At 36.7% G+C, this 21341-nt stretch overlaps 2 protein-coding genes across 4 annotated transcripts; one reads left to right on the forward strand and one right to left on the reverse strand.

Annotated features, from left to right (window-relative positions):
* The first annotated feature begins 1689 nt into the window (after nucleotides 1-1689).
* On the forward strand, nucleotides 1690-11301 carry LOC103721797 (ABC transporter B family member 11-like). Of its 3 annotated transcripts, none has more exons than XM_088713164.2 (13): nucleotides 1690-1967; nucleotides 2601-3037; nucleotides 3357-3411; nucleotides 3513-3688; nucleotides 3890-4111; nucleotides 4219-4457; nucleotides 5652-6177; nucleotides 6448-6721; nucleotides 6920-7806; nucleotides 8238-8504; nucleotides 9623-9886; nucleotides 10280-10573; nucleotides 10732-11301. In XM_088713164.2, exons 2-13 carry the CDS (start codon nucleotides 2684-2686, stop codon nucleotides 11083-11085), a joined length of 3912 nt encoding a protein of 1303 aa, XP_088569290.2. In that variant the 5' UTR covers nucleotides 1690-1967; nucleotides 2601-2683; the 3' UTR covers nucleotides 11086-11301. The 3 variants fall into 3 exon arrangements, with proteins under 3 accessions (XP_088569290.2, XP_088569291.2, XP_038978077.2); XM_088713165.2 differs by lacking the exon at nucleotides 1690-1967 and adding an exon at nucleotides 2008-2182; XM_039122149.3 differs by lacking the exon at nucleotides 1690-1967 and having other exon boundaries at nucleotides 2566-3037.
* Nucleotides 11302-12455: 1154 nt separating this feature from the next.
* LOC120109088 (uncharacterized) lies at nucleotides 12456-21067 on the reverse strand. The gene is made up of 3 exons (XM_039122823.3): nucleotides 20247-21067; nucleotides 13983-14146; nucleotides 12456-13707 (listed from the first exon to the last, which is right to left on the reverse strand). Exons 1-3 carry the CDS (start codon nucleotides 20851-20853, stop codon nucleotides 12619-12621), a joined length of 1860 nt encoding a protein of 619 aa, XP_038978751.3. The 5' UTR covers nucleotides 20854-21067; the 3' UTR covers nucleotides 12456-12618.
* Nucleotides 21068-21341: the final 274 nt, after the last annotated feature.

Below are 21341 nucleotides of genomic sequence, written 5' to 3' on the forward strand. Positions count from 1 at the left end.
AACTCGTAAAAAAACCAACTCATAAAATATCACAAAGTTTATTGCATATTTAAGACAATATCACTAACCTTAAGATAATATAGCTCAACTAAACTAAATCTTAATATCAAACTAGTTGAGGTCGGCTATATGAATCATTTTGTTCCATTTCACTTCATTTATAGCTATATTTAGAGCTACTTCATTTATGTTATAGCTACTTTATGCATATTTAGAGCTACTTCCGGTTACAAAATTTGGGTCATAAGTAGGTTAACTTCATGACTAACCTATTTAGTAAATTGGTTGGTTTTAAGTTTAGAGTTCTCACCCATCTAACTTATTTAATAATTGGATAGGGCCATGACATTAACATTTCTACTCTATTGAAGATCATTTAAACCATTTAAGATGTATGTAACTAGTTTGAGAATCATTTTATCTGTTATCATACATTAAAGAATTTGTGCACCGGACTAAATTCTGTGGAGCCCTCAAAGTGCCATGCATCAAGGTGGTTGGAAACTTTCCTTTTCAAGTACTCTATTAAAGATATTATTGAAAACAAATTATTAAAATCCAAAGGCACATTCCAAATAGCATGTGCTCAAAAAATGTTGGAACGTGGGCACCAAGGAACTTTATGCTTAAGGCCTAACTGTTTTGGGTTGGTGAGTCTTCCCCAGAGAAAGTTAGATGACCAACGATAGCTTTTTAATAGTTAACATATGACCATGAATATGTTTTTGAGATGATGAACAATACCTGCCGTTTCTTGGTATCCTTCTTGAGTGAGGATTGAGGTATTCTTGTTTTGCCCACGAAGGATGGTGGTATATATTGCTGACCATATGACATCTGCTGTATGGATGACTGTGAGAGATATTCCTTCTGAATTGTTAAATTGTTAAATATTTTATTTTTAAATGCTTATAAATGTTTTATTTCTAGATTGAATTAATAATTTTGGTTTACCATTAAATAAATAGATAAATAAATCTACAAACACTAATATCAAAGGAAAGGCCTCAGGCCCTTTCTGCTCTCGCAGCGCCCAGTTATGTGTTCGTATCTTGGGTGCCTCCACTCTCTAACTTTCTACTGGTGAATTTTGATGGCAGTGTGGCAGACAATGGGAGATGGAGAGGTGTAGACTTCGTCATCAGAGGTCAGCGGCGGCAGGGGAGGGGGGCAGCGGATTTTCGATGCTTCGGTGGTGTATGCTTGGGAGGGCATTTTCTTTGTCCGAAAGACATTAGGTGCGGACCGACTCATTCTTGAGGGCGACTCGGCCACGGTGATCAATTAGATCCGAGGTCGGGGTCGTGCAGATGAGAGTAGGCCGCTATTTTTCGATATTCTTAGAGTATGGCAAGAGTGTAATGCCCATAAGGCCACACACACCTACAGAAAAGCGAATGGAGCAGCTGATTGGGTTGCATCCTATGCGGCCCACCACTTTGGCGGATTTGTAGAGATGGAGCGTGACAGAGTGCTAGGTTCTTTATCTGCTTTGTTGTTTTCTGATTTTGTTGGCCGCATCCGCATCCGTCTGGTGTGAAAAAAAATAAAAAAAATAAAAAAAATAAAAAGAAAAAGAAAAGGTCTGCCAACGAGTTTTGAAAGGTGGGGTGGGAACGCTTCAGCGGGGGATTTCAACGGTCAGGGCACGCCGGTAATTTTATGTCACAATCATGCTCCCAGGTCGCTACCCAGCAGAGCAAATCTCTCCGTGGGAACAAGAAATGAGATTGGAAAAAAAATCGTAAACAGAAGCAAGAAAATCAACAAAATTAAAAAAATATGAACACCGATTTCGCAATGGACTGCCACCATTTGACTGGAAGAAAAACTGGTCTCCAACGTAGTTCAATTCTTGCACTCTAAGAAACACCTGATGCCCCCAAAGCATGGCGATATTCAAATGTATAAATATCAGAACCCATAAACCTTGTGTCTGAAGTCAGGCCCCAATTTGGCTTGCCAAGGTGAGTTTTTTTAACTCTAAACTTAGTTGCAATACTAGTTATTGTTGTTCCTCCCCTACTTTTGGTGGTTTCCTCCTCCTCCTCCTCCTCCCTCCCTGCCTCCCTCCTCTCTCTCTCTCTCTCTCTCTCTCTCTCTCTCTCTCTCTCTCTCTCTCTCTCTCTCTCTCTCTCTCTCCATGCATATTAATCTGTCTTGGAAGGTCTGTTTATGTTTGGTACGTCTTACAACCTTATTTTCTGTACAATGAATACATGTTACAACTTGACTTCATTCTGTTCCTTTTTGTTTTCCACTCTGAGATTCTAAAGAGGAATATACATGTTCACAAGTCTTCTGGATCTATGTATACTGTTGGAGAGCTCTAAATGCTCTAATATGCTACCCTTCTCAAAGAAGAGATCATGACTCTTTTTAATTCAGATGCTGTCTTATTTTCACATTTATTTGGTGTTCTCAATGTTACATGAAGCAATTATATCTATTTCCATTTAAGTGACGCAAGCTTTATTCTTCTTCTTCTGAACTTTAACATGGTTAGGTTCCCAAGAAGTTTCATTCAAACTAGGGGCTGCTCGTTAGGCTGAAGGCTCTAATTTTTCACCCCTAAAGTATCATTCTCTGTGTTGCGGCAGGTGATCCATTGATATTGAGCAGTGGGGGACCGTGAGGCCCAGAGAATTACAAGAGGCTTTTTTATTGAGTTCGTAGGCTAGAGATGGGGACTGAAGGAGAAAAGGAAAACATTGAACTTGAAGATGGTATAAGAACCAATGATATCGGATCCTCTAGCAATTCAGTAGTAAAAGTTCCTTCTGGAAAGCCTGCGAAATTGCAGGATCAGAATGAGAGCGAGAAGAGTAGGAAGCAGGACGACGGCAAGTATACCGTGCCATTTTACAAGCTGTTCGTATTTGCAGACTCAACTGATATAATTTTGATGATCTTGGGGACCGTGGGTGCGGTGGCAAATGGGCTCGCTCTGCCAGTTATGACAGTTCTCTTTGGAAACTTGATTGAATCTTTTGGAGGAGCTTCAGACATCCATGATGTAGTTCATAGAGTTTCCAAGGTGCGTGTTTCTGATGCAGATGCTAGTTTTTCAAACAAGCATGATTCTATTCTTCATAAAAATTCTGGGCATGATTTTGTTTTCGCTATCCCTTCGTCATTCGATGCTCAATTTCTATTTTATTTGGTTTGATTCACTATGTTGAAATTTATGATAATTAGCTTATGTTAGCTTCAAAGTTTCTTTAGTCGATACTTCAACTGTTTATATGAATGGCAATTCTCTCTTATTTCATTTGAATTCAACTAAGATGAAAAATTAAATATATATCTAATCATTTTGGTGCTATAAAGTGATGAATGAGTCTAATCACGTTCAGGTAGCGCTTGAGTTTGTCTATCTAGCAATTGGATCAGGCGTGGCATCTTTCTTCCGTAAGTATCCTTTTGCTATTTGTATACATAAGAGCCAAGTTTGGTTTCAAATTCTCCAATTTATGAAGTGCTGACTCCAAATGGCCTAATTTCTTTGTCAGAGGTGGCTTGTTGGATGGCTACTGGAGAAAGACAGGCCGCACGAATACGAAATTTATACCTGAAAACCATACTACGGCAAGAAATTGGATTCTTTGACAAGGAAACCAATACAGGAGAAGTTGTTGAGAGAATGTCGGGTGACACTGTCCTCATTCAAGATGCCATGGGTGAAAAGGTACTGGTACCGTTTCATGCATTTTTATTTGGCCTGTTGCCTTACAAATTGATGCATTTCATGACAAGGCTTGTAGTGGAAATTTAGTTCTTCTCCAGGTTTCTTGTGACTTCCAATCCTGTTAGCCTTCTAGACAAATTGATGCATCTCTTTTTTCGAGCGATGTGTCCTAATCGATCTCATATCTATCACATTTTGCAGGTTGGTAAGTTCATTCAGTTAACATCAACTTTTATCGGAGGTTTTGCGGTTGCCTTTGTTCGAGGGTGGCTTCTCAGCCTTGTTATGCTAGCCACACTTCCTCCACTTGTGGTTGCTGGAGGAGTCATGTCCACCGTTGTATCCAAGATGGCATCCCGTGGACAGGCAGCTTATGGAAAAGCAGCAGCTGTTGTGGAACAGACCATTGGCTCAATTAGAACAGTAAGTTCTACACTTGTTCTAGGACAGGAGGACATGGTAGACCATTTCATTTCTTAATATTTTAAAGCTATTTTATTTTCAGAAATCTGACTGAAGTCTTTTCTTAGGTTGCTTCTTTTACTGGGGAAAGGCATGCAGTGAACAAATACGGCGAATCTCTGAAAAGTGCTTACAGTTCAGGTGTTCAAGAAGGTCTGGCTGCTGGATTAGGTCTTGGCACAGTCATGCTCTTCTTCTTCTGTGGGTATTCTTTGGGCATATGGTATGGAGCAAAACTGATATTGGACAAAGGTTACACAGGTGCTGACGTCATTAACGTGATATTTGCAGTCGTGACTGGCTCTTTGTAAGTTGCTAATTGCTTTGCATATTTTAATGAAACAAGCTTGGTGAAAGAAACATCTCATAACACATTATGCAAATTTCATCCAATACATGGAAGTTTTCACCAAAAAAGAAACTGAAGTGAACTGTCTTGGTTAATATGATAGGAGCACCTGCTGAAAATAGGGTGAAAAAGAGAGTTTGGTGCTCCCTTTCAATGCAAAAGTATTACACTTCCCTAAATTTTTTAGTGTTACTGGATGAATGCTAGGTCGAATTGATTACATTATATTCTGCTCATTTATATAGGAATCTGAATAAAGTACAAAACATTAAAAATTTTATTAAGCATACTAAGAAACACACTCACACCCATGCATACACCCATACACACAGCAGGAAACTTAAAGGAATGACTATCATTTGAGGATTCATGAAGCCGGCACTAAATAATTAGAACAAGAGTTGATGGTTATGGTTATATGCAAACATGCACATAAGTGTAGGAAATTTGGGTAGTTAATGTATCGCTACTTATATATTGTGCTTTTCATATTCTCCTAGTACTTCTACCACCCCGATTTTCATGCAAATCAATCCAACCGTTGATGCTTGAAGTTGTATCTTCTAATGCCTCATACTATACTGCCCGACTTCTATAATTACAATCTCTATAATGTAGTTCTACAACTAGCTTAAAACTTATTTGATTTTTTTAGTGAACAATTATTAAAATTTCTTTCAGATATCAGTACACCCTACATAATATGAAAACTTGAATTGGTGAAGGATTACAGATGGCCTGTCAAAATATAGATTGGCCTGCTGACAAGAACTGATATATGAAACTTATACACCTAGAATGTTAATTAGTAGTGACAAATATAAAGATACCTTAAGTGAACTATATTATGCCATTCCGTATTCAGCTGTGAACTATACATGTAGAATATGCTGACCACTTCTGAATTCATTGGACTCATAAAATTCAGCTAGCTTTTGTTATGCAGCATATTCACAAAAATGCAGCCGATGTAATAATACCAAATATCATCGAATTGTACATATTTTGTTCAACCATTATAATTGTATGTTGAATTTTGTGACAGCATCTATATTTGCAATCTTTAAGAGCTAACTGGCACCTAAAACATTTCGTGATGTCCAATCTTATAACATTGCCTAATGTTATGTATTTCTGATATGAATTTTCCAGCTCTTTAGGGCAGGCATCACCATGCATGACAGCATTTGCAGCAGGTCAAGCTGCAGCATATAAGATGTTTCAGACAATCAACAGAAAGCCAGAAATAGATGCTTATGACACAAGTGGAAAGAAGCCCAATGACATCCAAGGAGACATAGAATTTAGAGATGTTTATTTCAGTTATCCTGCCAGACCAGACGAGCAAATCTTCCATGGATTCTCTCTGTTTATAGAAAATGGAATGACTGTGGCCTTGGTTGGAGAGAGTGGAAGTGGAAAGTCCACTGTCGTCAGTTTGATAGAAAGATTCTATGACCCACAGGCTGGTGAAGTTCTCATTGATGATATAAATATCAAGGAGTACCAACTGAGATGGCTTAGAGGCAAAATTGGGCTTGTCAGTCAGGAACCAGTCCTATTTGCTTCTAGCATTAGAGATAACATAGCTTACGGAAAAGATAATGCAACTACTGAAGAAATCAGAGCTGCAGCTGAGCTAGCTAATGCTGCCAAGTTCATTGATAAAATGCCTCAGGTTTCAAACATCTGGTCTTTCAAAAAATGTTCTTTTCTTAAGTTTTAATTTTATCAGTCATCGCTAAAACTGATCACTTTCATAATAATAACTCTTTTCCTATACTACTGAAAGCTTGTTACTTGTCAACAACATAAAGGAACGTATAGAATATTGGCTTCTTTCTCTTAGATCTTGCTGATTTGGGTTTCTTTTCTTTGTTTAATTTCATGTTGTTTTTACTTGGATTAGTTCATGATCATCTGAAATGTCTATGTCCAATATGTTCAGGGAATTGACACGATGGTTGGTGAGCATGGAACTCAACTATCTGGTGGGCAGAAGCAAAGAATTGCCATTGCAAGAGCAATTCTGAAAAATCCACGAATTTTACTTTTAGATGAAGCCACGAGCGCTCTAGATGCAGAGTCTGAACACATTGTGCAGGAGGCACTTGATAGGGTCATGACAAACCGAACAACAGTAGTAGTTGCTCACCGTTTGAGCACTGTGAGGAATGCCGGCACAATAGCCGTCCTACATCGAGGATCGATTGTTGAAAAAGGTAAGGATCAATTAGACACAGTGACTGTCCATCCTCTCCTTCGCCAAAGCACCAACTAAATTGGTCCACTCCTACTTGATTTTGCATTAGTTAAAAAATGATTAATTCTATTGACTTATTTTATAATCAAAAGATTGCCATAAATCTTGAACTTCTTTATTTATCATGATGAGCTAATTTAGTTTCTATTTTTATCAGGTTCACATTCAGAGCTGTTGAAGGATCCAGATGGCGCTTATTGCCAACTCATACGCTTGCAGGAAATGAACAAAGAATCAGATAATACAACCGGACCAGACCAGGACAAATCTGATATCGAGGATTCAGGAAGGCGCTCTAGCAAAAAACTGTCCTTCACCCGTTCGGTTAGCCAAGGATCATCTAAAGGGCAAAGTAATGGCCACTCGTTCCAAATGACATTTGGTATGCCTATAGGAATTGATATCCAAGCAAGTACAACAGAGCAAACAAACATTCTAGAAACTGAAGTGCCTCCTCAAGAACAAAAAGAAGTACCACTCCGCCGCCTTGCATACCTTAACAAACCAGAGCTCCCAGTGTTTCTACTTGGTTCGATTGCTGCCATCATCAATGGAGTCATATTGCCAATATTCGCAATACTCTTATCCAATGTGATAAATGCATTTTACGAGCCACCCCACAAGCTCAAGAAGGATTCCAAGTTTTGGTCATTAATGTTCCTGGTTTTTGGTTTGGTGTCCTTACTTGCACTTCCAGCTAGATCATACTTCTTTGCTATTGCTGGCTCCAAATTGATAAGAAGAATAAGATTAATGACGTTCGAGAAGGTGATTAACATGGAGATAGAATGGTTTGATAAAGCTGAGAACTCCAGTGGAACAATTGGGGCAAGATTATCGGCAGATGCAGCTGCAGTTAGGAGTCTTGTTGGTGATGCACTTGCACTAATTGTTCAGAACACTGCCACTATGGTCTCTGGTTTGCTGATTGCTTTTCTTGCCAATTGGCAACTATCTCTTATTATCTTGGCTTTGATACCTCTCATAGGCCTCAATGGATATATCCAGGTGAAGTTTATAAAAGGATTCAGTGCAGATGCAAAGGTTTGTCTATAGAACTATGAAAATTTTGCTTCTTTCAGAAGGACTCTATGAAATTTGTTATATCTAGCATGAACTTCTAATATATATATATATATATATATATATATATATATATATATATATATATATATATATATATATATATATATATATATATATATATATATATATATATATATATATATATATATTGATAAAAATAGTTGTCTTCTAATGGCGCTTCTATTAATTAAATTAATTCATGAAGCTTCTTAGTAAGGAATTTTAAAACATTGTTGCTCTAAGACAGCATCTAGGAGAGATTTTTGTAAAATTCAAATACCTTTGCTTGTAGCTGTAACTTTAGAGAGGACATAGCTCTTTTCTTTAGACTAAAGAGTTTGGTGGTGCCATTGATTTCTGATGAGGTGAAAATTTAAAAATGGCTGCAGATGATGTACGAGGAAGCAAGTCAAGTTGCTAACGATGCAGTGGGAAGTATAAGAACAGTTGCTTCATTTTCGGCTGAGGAAAAGGTAATCAAACTGTACAAAGAAAAATGTGAAGGCCCTTTGAGAACAGGAATGAAGCAAGGGATAATCAGTGGAATTGGTTTTGGAATCTCGTTTTTCTTGTTGTTTTGTGTCTATGCAACCAGCTTTTATGTTGGAGCTCAGCTTGTGAAGGATGGGAAGACAACTTTTGGAAAAGTTTTTCGAGTACGTAATATCTTCTTCCTAAAATATTATCAGAAATTTCTATTTACGTTTAATTATTATATAATTTTCTTCAAAAACAAATAAGACAAGAGTTAACTTTGTTTCACAGTTGCATTATGAAGTTTTTAATTCGGTCTTGCCATATTTGTCACGAAAAGCATAAAGAAATTACCAAATCGTTCAAGTCGCATGTATCATACATATGATTTGCAGTGATTAATAAAAAATAAAAATAATATAATGTTTTCATACCAATTTGAAGATTTGACAGTTAATAAATAAGCCTTTTATTTAGATCTTGTGGCTCTATTTAAAGTAGAAAATGAATAGAAGTAATTTCTCTCATTTACTTTAGCATTAGCAAATTCTAATACAGCTACGAAACATCTATGAATGCTGAACTCATTGATTACAAGATACATGACCAAATTCATGCTTACAAAAACAACTAATGCAAAAGAAAATTTGATTTTCATGGCTACATCGCATGCAAATCGACAAGAACAATTGCTATAATCCTCCTTTTTATTGAGAAAGAGCTGAAGGGAAAACCCTTCCATTGCTTCCATTCTGAACGAAACAAAAAAAGTTCTCCAAGAGGCCAGTAAGCAAAACAGACTACGAAGGATCACCCAATAACATGGAATGCTCCAACCTATCTTATCTGAAAAACTCAACCCAGAAATTAAAAAAATAGAGACATGAGCATTGCCACTAGCAGCCATTAATCATTTTAAAACATTAGGAATCTAAAACATACAAAACAGAGCCATGAACTGCAACTTTTCAACAACAAACGAGATGTAAGAATACTACTATCCAAGGTTGGCTCTCTGTCCCATTCACTGCTTTTCCTTGAAGGACCTTCTGAAGTGTGAACTATTGTTAACACCATGCATCTCACAGTGTCAAGATTAACCTTTCATATTATTGTCTCGACAAAAAGCTTTTAATGCTTAAAACCGAAAATTGAACCTATGAGGTAATTGCACCCATCTTTGCTATTTTTTCCCCTTATTTGTGATGGGAGAAGCTCATCATCCAGTTCATTAACATTATGAGAACAGCTATATTTGCTAATCTTGTTAATCTCAATTTCACCTTTCATCTGGCCACAGGTTTTCTTTGCTCTTTCTTTTGCAGCCGTTGGAATTTCTCAGTCAAGCTCCATTGCACCGGACTCTACCAAAGCCCAATCTGCTACAGCTTCGGTGTTCTCCATTCTTGATCGGAAGTCTAAGATAGACCCAAGTGATGATTCTGGGATGACTTTAGAAAGGCTGAAGGGCAACATCGAGTTTCGACATGTCAGTTTCAGGTATCCTACAAGGCCTGATGTCCAAATCTTCCAAGACTTGTGCTTGGCTATACATGCTGGAAAGGTAATGGATCTGACATCAAATAATTTCCATCTATTTTGTATATTCTTACATGTAGAACTTCTATAATTGAGCAAGTTAGACAAGTAGATTAAACTCAACCCATAGGAAGAATAAAATCTCCCATTCCTGTTGCTTACTGTGCTGCAACTAAAAACCGTCAAAATCCAAAAGCCAGTTGTTGGGTAGAGAGATCAACCATACTTGTTGGGAATACCCTTCAAATCCAAAGAGTCTAGATGGTAACCTTCGATAGGTTCATCTCCAATGCACAAACAGGCCAAAAGCCCAATGGAAAATGATACACAGTCACTTCTATGATAAATTTTGAAAAAATTATCATTTAAACTTACAAGTTTTACTTTGAAATCTAACAAGCTTCATTTAACTTCTTAGACTGTTGCACTTGTTGGGGAGAGTGGCTGTGGAAAATCGACTGCCATATCATTGTTGCAGAGATTTTATGACCCTTATTCGGGTCAGATATTGCTAGATGGAATTGAAATACAAAGGTTCCAGCTGAGGTGGTTTAGGCAACAGATGGGTCTGGTGAGTCAAGAACCATCCCTGTTCAATGAGACAATCCGAGCCAATATTGCTTATGGAAAGGAAGGGCAGGCTACTGAAGCTGAGATCATAGCTTCTGCGGAGCTAGCAAATGCTCACAAGTTCATTAGTAGTTTGCAGAAGGTTGGATTCCACCACATAACTACTATTTCTTAAACTAATTCCAGCTGATTACTTTTTTCTTAATAAATTTGTCTCTTTCTACTGTCTTCAAAATATATGCCCATCAAAAAATGTGTTTTATTAACTTCTGAATCTCTTAATGAAAACTGAAACTGCAGGGTTATGACACATTAGTTGGAGAGCGAGGTATCCAGCTATCAGGAGGGCAGAAACAGCGTGTAGCGATCGCACGTGCCATAGTGAAAGATCCCAAAATCTTATTACTAGATGAGGCAACTAGTGCACTTGATGCTGAATCTGAACGAGTTGTTCAAGGTGCATTGGATCGAGTAATGGTCAATCGAACCACGATTGTTATAGCCCATCGGTTATCTACAATAAAAGGTGCAGATGTGATTGCAGTGGTCAAAAATGGAATGATCATAGAGAAAGGGAAGCATGAAACACTTATTAATATCAAGGATGGGGCTTACGCTTCTTTAGTAGCACTTCACTCAAGAGCCTCTTCATAGCATATGGCACTTCAGGCTGTCCATGTTTTACCCTGTTTGCATTTTTATTGAGGAGCATCCCAGGTGTCAATTTTGTTTGGTATCCCTGTATCTCTCATGCAACTCTAAATTCATGCAATCCTCATAATGTAACCATTTTAGCCTCTCACTGCAAAATGTGGTTAAGAAAAAAATCTATATACCACATATAAAGCTTGTTATTGTGATTGTCATGTATCTTGTTTTTTTGCAACTCTATGGGAGTAAATTCAAACACAAGTTAATCATATGATTTTTCAAACAGTAAAAATTAAAAGTGGTTGAATTACTGTTATTAAGTAATTAAGTTGGAAACAACAATGCGGTATAATGGCAGATGTGTGCGAGGTTCAAAACTTGACGAGTGTAGACCAAAACCAATTCATATATGATTAACAAAGTTAAAGTTACCAAATTTTGAGCAGTCGATGCCAATCAGACGTGCTAAAGATTCAAACCATAGATTAACAAGCAGAGGTCCCATGGAGAAAGATACTTCTATATCTTGCATTGAAAATCCTCCTCCTTTATTTCAATACATATATGGTCAGTTGTTGTAGTTCAAGATTGTTTTTGTTTATTTTTTTACTTTATACTTGAATAATGAACCAATAGATAAGATTTCCAGATGGGTTGGATATTGCTACTCACAACCTGGCTTCTCACCCTACAACTGCTCAATTGCAGCCTATTTCGATTGCAAGAGGTTATGCAGCACTTGTAACCCAACACTTCGTGCATTGCATGGTTCTCAAGCGCTATTCAAAAGCTAGAGTACAAACGTGTCATACACCGGGGATTTGGATTATAAGAAGATCCTCAAGTTATTGTTGCAGGCAAGCATGACAATCATAATATCATACAATCTAAAACAGCTCGTCTATTAAAGGAGGTATCAAGGATACTGCTCTAATCACTACGACTTTGCTCAGTAGTATAGAATGTAATGGAGGGATACAACCCCATGCCAGCTTATGGACATCTTATTTATCAACTCTGTGGTTTCCATACACTACTATGATCACTGAGCTAAGTAATCAATCTGGTTTGCCAAGAAAAGGGAAAAAAGGGGGGACAATGCAAGGACTACTGTGAGCCTCTAAAGAAGGTGAACTTCTCTCCTGGTGGTAAAAACTCGCCCTCGAACTCTCATGTAAGCAAACCACCTGGAGAGAAGTTCACCTTCTTACCCTGAGAGACAACCCGACTTTGAACCAAGATGGTGGTGTATCAACCTCATTTCTAAAAGAAAAATGAATGCAGCTTTCATCCAAGATATGAGGGTTCCAAGGCCCTTTTTCACAGTACATGGTTCTCAGAGAATATCTGGAGGCAATCGGACATCCATGAGCTATGGTGAATTCAAAATTACCAATTGCAATTCAATCTGCCAGTCATATTTTACAAGAAATCACAATGCATGTAATATTTGGGACTCTCAAAAAAAGAAATCCCAAATATCTTTCGTACCTGAAAAAAGAAAGAAAGAAAGAAATCTCCATTGCTTTTCATTTATCATTGGTGGCAAAAAACAGCAACGCATGAAGAATCACCATCGATCAACCACATGTCTAGGTTCTCAAGCTCTCTCTGAACTGAAGTCAATGACATCCCCGGAGACCAGAAAAGCATCTTCCTGCTGTCCAGAGCTGAGAGATTCAAAGCATCATCACCTAATCTTACACCAATGGATGATTCATCCAACTGCCACAACCGTACATCACCCTTGTCTTCCAAAGCTTTCGTAGCAAAGTACAAAAAATTCTTCTGTTCCAACGATATGGAATTACTGCCTAACAAAGACTTCCCCACTGCTGCCACATTAGAAATAAAATCAGCAACCCAAACTTTTAGGGAAGATGGAGAGCTCTTCATGTACATTAGCCCAACATCTTTTGCAGCAAAAAAGTCGTAGGATGGATCTGGTAACTCCAGTAAAGGATTACTAATTGGAATTATATTCCAATCGAGCACCCATAAATTGTATCCCAGTTCCAGAATCTTTTTAACAACATTGGCTTTAACCCAGATCTCCTTCATCAAATTCATGTCAAAATGTTCAAAACCATTTGATTTGTCGCTTCCAATGCTGCTGATCAATAGTTTTGCATCGATCACAGAATATCCTCTCTGGGCAAGGTCAATGAGAAACTCTGAATCATCACTGATAAGAATGAAGTTCTGCAAACCCACCCTCTCAAGATGGCAAATCAAGTTTCTTGCAATCCTCTGTACCGTCCGGTATAAACTTACCAGTATAATAGTTTTCTGCTCCTTGAAAGAGTGCAGAACAGATTCAAGTTCCTCGTACCTCCTGACAATTCTCCCAAGATGCACTTCTCTGAAGCAGAAATCGTACCATTTTAAATTTTTCAGGGGCTGCAGTTCCCAAAGATCAAAATCAATCGAGTTCTTGTCCAGTAATTTGGAATCAGGACCAGCTGTTTTCCCATAATTTACACCTGCATCCCTGTAAGAGATGCTGAGGGCTCTTTCATGCAGAAAATGTGTGTAAATATTGTAGTATCCTCGGGAATGAATATATTTGATGAACCATGGAGTCCATATTCTATCACCCATCTTTTTGTACCATCCTGTTGTTACCTGAAAATGGGACAAGGAAACAAGATAAGAGATACTGTACAAGACATCACATAATGCATAGAGAACGCAATCACAAAGTATCTGAAATGGAATATATAAATCATATGCAAGCAAAACTAACATGCAAATAAGGACCCCTTTTTTGAATACTTTACTGAATGTTCTAATTATTCTTTTCATATGCAAGCAAAACTAACATGCAAATAAGGACCCCTTTTTGAATACTTTACTGAATGTTTTAATAATTCTTGTCATATCAAAATAAATAAAATTACCATGCCCTGCAGTATTGGTTTAATGCCTTTGGCTTTGTGAACATCGTACCACAAGCGAAATTCTTTCCATGGTCTTGGGAAAAGAAGTTGACCCCATGTGCCAACCATCTGGTATAGGAAAAGGTGTGTTTCACTGTCCAACCATAGTTTGTTTCCATGCTTTCCTATTTAATAACAAAGTCAATGAGTTAAAGGTCCCAATAAGCACCAGTACCTACAGCATTAATATCACAATGGGAATCATAAATAAATTGACAGGGGAACTTGTAGTAAGTTTGCAAATAGACTAAATATAATTAAAATCAATCTTACATACATTGTAAGCCTGAAACATTGTTGACCCTTTCCAAATAGCCAAAGTTTTAGGCCTCAATTGATTAGTTAATACTATCCATAAAATTGGCAAAGCTTAACTCTTTCATATTTCTGCTGCAGCAGATACCATGACAACCTGACAACTTTTTATTTTTAAAGGGAGAAATACCCTATCAAAGTTGATATTATTACATTTTGCCTACAAAATCAAATTGTAAATCATAGCTTGTAAAAATGATAAGTATTTATCTATCCCATGCAAAAGATGAGGCCCTCTGATTCAAGGCCACTGTAGTCATGGTTATATATTCCTTAAGCATGAGCAACTTCCAACATTTTTTAAAAACTGTAAGAGGCAGGCAGGACACCAAGTCCACCTAGTGCCTCAAGGAGTGGCTGGCAAGTGGCAATAGATCATAAAAAAAAATAGTATACGAGAGAAATCTGACAAAATAGTTACAATTTAATAAAGGAAATGTTATATTCAATAAAGATAAAATAATTTGATGGAAGCATCGTCTTGGAACATGAAATACTAATTTATAAATCACTTTCATCCTACATGCTTGAACATAATGCAAAATGTTTAAGCGTCCACCTAGAAGTAGCTGCCTAGGCAGCCAAGCCAAGGTGCTTGTCTTTTAAAACAGCAGCAGCTTCATTCACCTCATTGCAACTTAATCAAGTTAGGCAAGCCTCAAACTATTGCAGTGGGAATTGCTACAATATACACTATTTTCTCCAAATTGCTGGATAACAACATTCATTTTGTACATCCCTGATATATCATATATTAAAGAAATTCCTATGCCAACTATCAAAGAACTCAGATAAATGCAAGAATTTTGACCATCTGCTGATTGCAAAAGCTACTTCAAGAATGAGGTGGCAAATAAAAAAGTACATCCACACATGCTTTAAGATTAAGAAGTTTAAGTCGCAGATTCTTGTAGTCAAATCCAACATCTCCTCAGAAGAGAGATCATTTCTTTAAGAATCAAACTTGAAATAGACAGAACATTTTGCCTGATATAAAATTGACCTTAGCACTTTAAAGATTGATTCAGCAGATCTTATAAATAATAATGTAAGAGAATGAATCAAACAAAGTCAAATAATTGAAGGAAAGAGAAGGCTAAAAAATAACTTGCTAAAGTTTATTTAATTTCAATTGATCAGTGGATTAAGCATACAAAAGAGCCTTTATTCATAAGGTCCAATTCTTAACTAAGAATTGACTCTGTAGCCTGAGTAACCTGAGTTTAAAAAGGAGTCCTTTCAACTTACCAAATACTCAGCCACAGAAACAAAATTAGGCTCCCTCATCATACACATTAAAAAATATTTACAAAACACATATATAACACAATCCTAAGAACTTCAAAACTTTCTCATAAATGTATAACTATATTAAGACCTCTAAACACTATTTTCAGTCAAAATGAATCTTAATGAAATTGTGAAAACAACATAAATCACTTACTATAGTAGTTCCCTTCTCCAACTAACCAAACATAGTGCCTATAAAACTCCTGTAAAGTGGCCTGTAAGCATATTATTATGGACTGTACTGCTGTTCTGAACTCCTAAATTTCCAATAATAATTATGGTTAGCTTTTGATAGCAAAAAACAAACTGACGGACCCATATTTTGATTTCAACATCTAGCATAAAGACTGCCCTAGAAACAATACAAAAGCCATTGACTCAAAAAGAATAAAAGGTCTTTGATCGAATATGACTAGAGGAATTGCACTACTACCTAGATAAGGAGTCACCCTAATATCCAAGCATTCAGACTTCCAATTGGAGACCTTCATCGATATACCTCTAGGGATTATAGAAAACTAAAGCATGATACTGAATTGTTGCACTAGCCATATAAAACTTGGGGCAAACTGTTATGACAAAACATAATTTGCAATTTAAAACTAGTATAGGGGATCCTATATTTAGTTTAGCAGCTTTATTTTCTGCAGATCTAGGGAATTCTTAATACACCTATGGTAATAAACAAGATATTTAGGTTCATCATATCTGTGCAATCTAAAAGATGAATACCAGCAAATCATGCAGTTAAAAAGGCCCATATGTAATGAGATTTAAGATGACAAAAGAATTGGCACCTGATAAAACTTACTTATCTTCTCAGAACAATCATAACTAGCAAGAACATTCCATCCATATGCAATTAGCTTCTTAGATCAAAGTAGTCATGGAAATTATGAGAACTTTCCATGACTGTTTCAATCAGATATTATCCTCCATAAGTTGATGACAATTTAGTGAACACGTGAATTTATTGTAAATAAGTTTCAGGTTTTCTAATATTTTTGAAGTATTGTTCAGTTAGTGAAATTAATGAAATATGATAATGATTAGGGACAAGGCTCATTTCTAAATGCACAATGAAATTTCTATACAAAAAGCATGGTCTATAATCTATGGTGCCCTGCCCATTACCTGTCATTTAGAATCATGCCATAGATAAGCAAGCAAGATGATTTCATATGAGGAATGAGAACAGCAGACTGGGTGCCCATACGACAAGAATCCTTATTAAAAATAAGGAAGAGAGCATTCTGCAACTTTTGTTGTTAAATTTCTTAAGAACTCTTCATAATGATGAATTAGAATTTTAATTAGTTAGGAAGTTAGTTGAATACGAATTCACTAAGAAGAGCTTTGATATCTTCAAGAGTCCAGTTTTGACGTAGTTACTCTTGAAAAGGCCTATAGCGGTTACAACTTAGATTAAGAAAGTCTTCATCAGGATCGCTCTTCAAATTAGTATTGCAGAATTTTTTTATAAAAAATTAGTATTCTGGTCTCAATAAGCTCAGTTCAAAGGCGCTCCGGAATCTGAACCTTTTAGAATTAGATGACAGATTTTCTTGTTTATAACATTAGATGGCAAACCTTTTTAGTTGTCTCCACTGTCTCCATTCATGCTTCTCCTCTTCTTCTTACACTTTTCTTTCTTCTTTCTCTTTTGTTGTTTTTATTTTTTTGCTAAGGTTTTTTCTCTTTTGTTTGGAAGAATCAATCTAGACTTAGGTGTAAACAAGGTGAGTTCAATTTGTTTTATAATCAAACCAAGCTTGAGGCAAACTCAAGCCATTTGCAAGCATCTCATTTATGAGATCTATCAAGGGCCTGAGATCCCTTGAGGCTTTCATAAGTACACAGGTATATCTCAAACTGATAGTGAAAATGCATTATGTTAATATAAAATATGACCTTAATAAAAAAATAATTATAAAAATACATTTCATATATAAAAATATAATAAAAAATATATCCTAATGATTTGTTTATTCATATTTCAAGTTCTAATCTAGCAAGCTCAAACAAGCCAGGCTCAGCTCTAGTTTAGCTCATTTACTAATCAAGCAAGACTAATCCAAGCCAAATTTCTAACTGAACACAAGCTCCTCACTATCAGGTCTCTTGTTTGACAGAAATATCAACACAAATCCAAAATAAAAGCATACAGAAACTCTATTTCAAAACCATGAACCTTCTTTTATTAACTGCAGTTTAACCTACTTTGCAATAAATTTTCCTCGTGCCCAACATCTCTCTAAATCTTCCTTTTCCAAATCTCTTCTATCATAGATTTCAGACAGCCAACACATTATTTTTCAACAGAGAAATTTCTTATAGATCTACTAATCCTACTTGGAATTGTGAACTCTACTTGTAGTATCAACATTACAACCGAGCAATATAAAGGGCTTTCAAAGAATCCTAAAACAAAAGTTTTCAAGTACTGAGCCAATCCCCTTGGTCATGAAGTTCAAGCTTCGGGCAACCAGGGAGTAACTCTTAAAGATTCCTTCAGGCATTAAAGGAGCCTCAGCAAAGAGAGGGAAAAAAAAAAGCAAGGTCTGATATAAAGACCATGGAAGTTTAACAAAAGGTCTAATACAAGGAATTGAAATCACTTCAGAAGCAGAGATTATAAGCAAAGTTGACTTCGAATAGATTTTCAGCAACATTGTATGTTATTCACTCATTCATGGTATAGATCACTAAGCAGCAGCTTGAGTGGATTGTAATCCAAGGGAATCAAGCTAGGGGGAAATTTTTGATTCCTCCTTTATAATCAACAATTAAAATCTCCTTGCAGAGTACGATTTATGGTCATTTGTAGGCAAAGAAAATACCATATGTACTAGATATGCAACTTATGGTACAAATAAGAATATATGAAACATGTACAACATTATGTGTTTGATGAGTTTAGTTTAGCCTTGAACAGTGTAAGTATAGGCATTCACAATAGCTTTCAAATGTCATTTTTTTCACTTAAAATAGGGAAAATGAATACACAAACCTAACAGTGCAGAGTCACTATAGGCCTAGCACATTGACAAATATGGCTTAACCAAGATAATAGAGCATAGAAATATAGTAGCAATATTGAATGTACACATAAAACAAATGGATGGCTTAAAAATACTAAATTACATCAAATCATTAAAAATTATATGATAATAAGCTATTGGCACTAGGTAGGAATATCTTTAGCACCAAGACTGATATGTCTACCTCAAACATGATCGTCCACAGGATTTAGTGTGCATTATTAATCTATTATTGATGGAAACTAGGACAAATCACTAAACATAGAAGTCGCTTACTGATGGTAACTAGGTCGTGCCAATAGGATGAGAAATTGCTCTGGTTTCTTATTATATGCTCTGAATGTCCCACTAAAATTCTTTTAAGTGTCGCAAAAATCATAGTTAAAGCATTGGGAAGAGTTTCATAATAACACAAATTTTGGGGATCCAAAATTGAGATCCATATTAAGTAGGTAGTAGTAACCCAAACTCTCAAAAGCACTCGATATCTTTCATTTCAGCAAGAATGATCATTCAGAATTATTCAAATGTACAGTTAGTAATATAAGAGGTTAAAGCAGCTAGTGGTGCTGTAAAGCTATCAAGGATTAAAACATCAAATTCAAGGCACAGTTGGCCCACATACAAAATTTGAACATCATCTACTAAATGAACCAAAATTCATGTCTAAGTATATAATCAAAAATATAGGTTTCATTGTCTTTGCATAATATGGTCATTTAGTAAGCTGAAAAATGATTTATTAATGTTTTCATGAAATGTTATCTTCGCGATGTGATGAACTTTTAAAGATTGACAAACTGAGACGTGCTAAATAAATGTCTTAAACTAACAACCTATCAACTTATGATAACCATATTTTGCACATTTCAGATGAAATCCAAATAACTTTCGAAAATACATGATATTTTTAGAAGAAATGTGCAAACTGACAAAAATGAATTGCAGTTGAGAACTTTCAAAGAAATGTGTTATCATGCGAAATATTAATTAAAAAAGCATCCAATCAAATGGCCAATGCTAGCACAATATGAAACCGTTTGCAAATATGCTTTTCTCAAGTCGCTCACAAGAGCAATTCATATATGTACCAAATGAATGGTTGAATTCACTGCTTATGGGTACACTGAGAAAAGAAGACACGTAAAACTGGAGCCCATAAACATTACACGCAATCTTAGAATCGAAAAACCTACTAGACAGTAAACAATAATATTATATGATCCCATGCAACCTGTCTGCCAATTCCTCTTAACCTTATTACCATGACCTTGTAATTGTAAGTATAATTCTAATCCTCGACTGCATTAAGTTTTAGCTTCTTATGTTATCCCAACCAGCTGTCAACCTAACGCCATCCTTCTGCCTACGTAATGCCATTTTCTTCCTTTCTATTCCAGCTTGGTACCAGCACTGTTCATATTACTCAACAAAATCAACATACAATAACTCCAATTCAAAACTGCCATTCAATTCCACACTAACTTGATCTAGGAACATATATGAAACATCACAAAGACATATTATTGGCATATACCAAAGAGAATAGAGATCTAGAAATAGAGAATGATAGCCATACCTGCTACAAACCGTGGCCGCTGCAATGATGCCCCATAGATTAAAGGGCTATAGTTCGACCGATCATAATAATACTTCAAAATCAATTCTTTCAAGAACTTATAGTACAGCGGCGACAGCTCGAGATCATCCTCCACCACAAAGGCGAAGTCGTCGTCCGACTTCGGCCACCAGGCTTCCAGCCACTGAGCCTGAAGCCCGACATTGGCCGTCCGGTAATGCACGAGCTTCTCTCCATGGGGCCAACTGAAGCCATCGACGAGATCCAAGATCCGGCGCGATTCCTCCAGCTTCCGGTCCAGCAGGGCGGACCCGTTCGCGGGGTCGATGGCCCGGAAGTGGTCGACGAAGACGTGGAGGTTCACCCGGTCGCCGCCGTAGTCGGCGGCGGAGAGGGAGCGGAGGCAGCGGCGAAGGGAGTCGATGCGGTCGAAGGTGAGGAGCTTGATGGTGATGGCGAAGCGCTGAGGGTTAGGGTTAGGGTTAGGGTTAGGGTTTTGGGAGTGGGAGAAATGGAGGGAGGAGTGGTAATGGTAGGAGTAGAGGAAGATGACGGCGAAGGAGAGGATGAAGAGGAGGGAAAGGAGGGATCCCCTTTTCGGGTGCATTTCGGGTTAGGGTTAGGGTTAGAAGAAATCAGGATCCATCTCTTGGTGTTTTTCGTTTTCCCTTCTCCTCTGGAGTTGGTCAGGGAGGGGAGTAGGAGGGCTTCAGGCGAGAGCTCTTCACTCTAAGTTGCTTCCTCCCCGACGGGCCGGCGAAGAGCAGATTTCCGCGTGTAGAATAAAAAGGGAAAATGCTGTAGTGAAAAAAAATAATAATAAATATATATATATATATATATATATATATATATATATATATATATATATATATATATATATAGTTTGGGTTCCTGTACCTTCGTTCCTAAAATCTTTTATGATTCTATATTAATTTTTGTTTTTTCTATTTATATATAAATTCTTCTAAACTTTTCCATTTCTACAAATCAATCATCCTATGAACTTTCTTTGATTGGACAACTAGATTGATCAAAATTACAAAAAAAAAATATATAAACATATTAAAAAATATTAAATGAATATTATTAGAA

This window comes from Phoenix dactylifera, chromosome 17, assembly GCF_051530095.1.
Source record: "Phoenix dactylifera cultivar Ajwa chromosome 17, Ajwa_hap1_PhDact_Kaust_v1.1, whole genome shotgun sequence".
Classification (NCBI taxonomy): Eukaryota; Viridiplantae; Streptophyta; class Magnoliopsida; order Arecales; family Arecaceae; genus Phoenix; species Phoenix dactylifera.

Excerpts from the sequence above, each read along its gene's own strand:
- LOC103721797 (XM_088713164.2), top strand. The coding sequence starts at position 2,684 with ATGGGGACTGAAGGAGAAAAGGAAAACATTGAACTTGAAGATGGTATA. Across the intron at positions 7,807-8,237 it reads GATTCAGTGCAGATGCAAAG|ATGATGTACGAGGAAGCAAG; the intron begins GTTTGTCTATAG and ends AAATGGCTGCAG. Across the intron at positions 10,574-10,731 it reads TCATTAGTAGTTTGCAGAAG|GGTTATGACACATTAGTTGG; the intron begins GTTGGATTCCAC and ends CTGAAACTGCAG.
- LOC120109088 (XM_039122823.3), bottom strand. The coding sequence starts at position 20,853 with ATGCACCCGAAAAGGGGATCCCTCCTTTCCCTCCTCTTCATCCTCTCC. Across the intron at positions 14,147-20,246 it reads GCGGCCACGGTTTGTAGCAG|GAAAGCATGGAAACAAACTA; the intron begins GTATGGCTATCA and ends GTTATTAAATAG. Across the intron at positions 13,708-13,982 it reads AACCAATACTGCAGGGCATG|GTAACAACAGGATGGTACAA; the intron begins GTAATTTTATTT and ends TCCCATTTTCAG.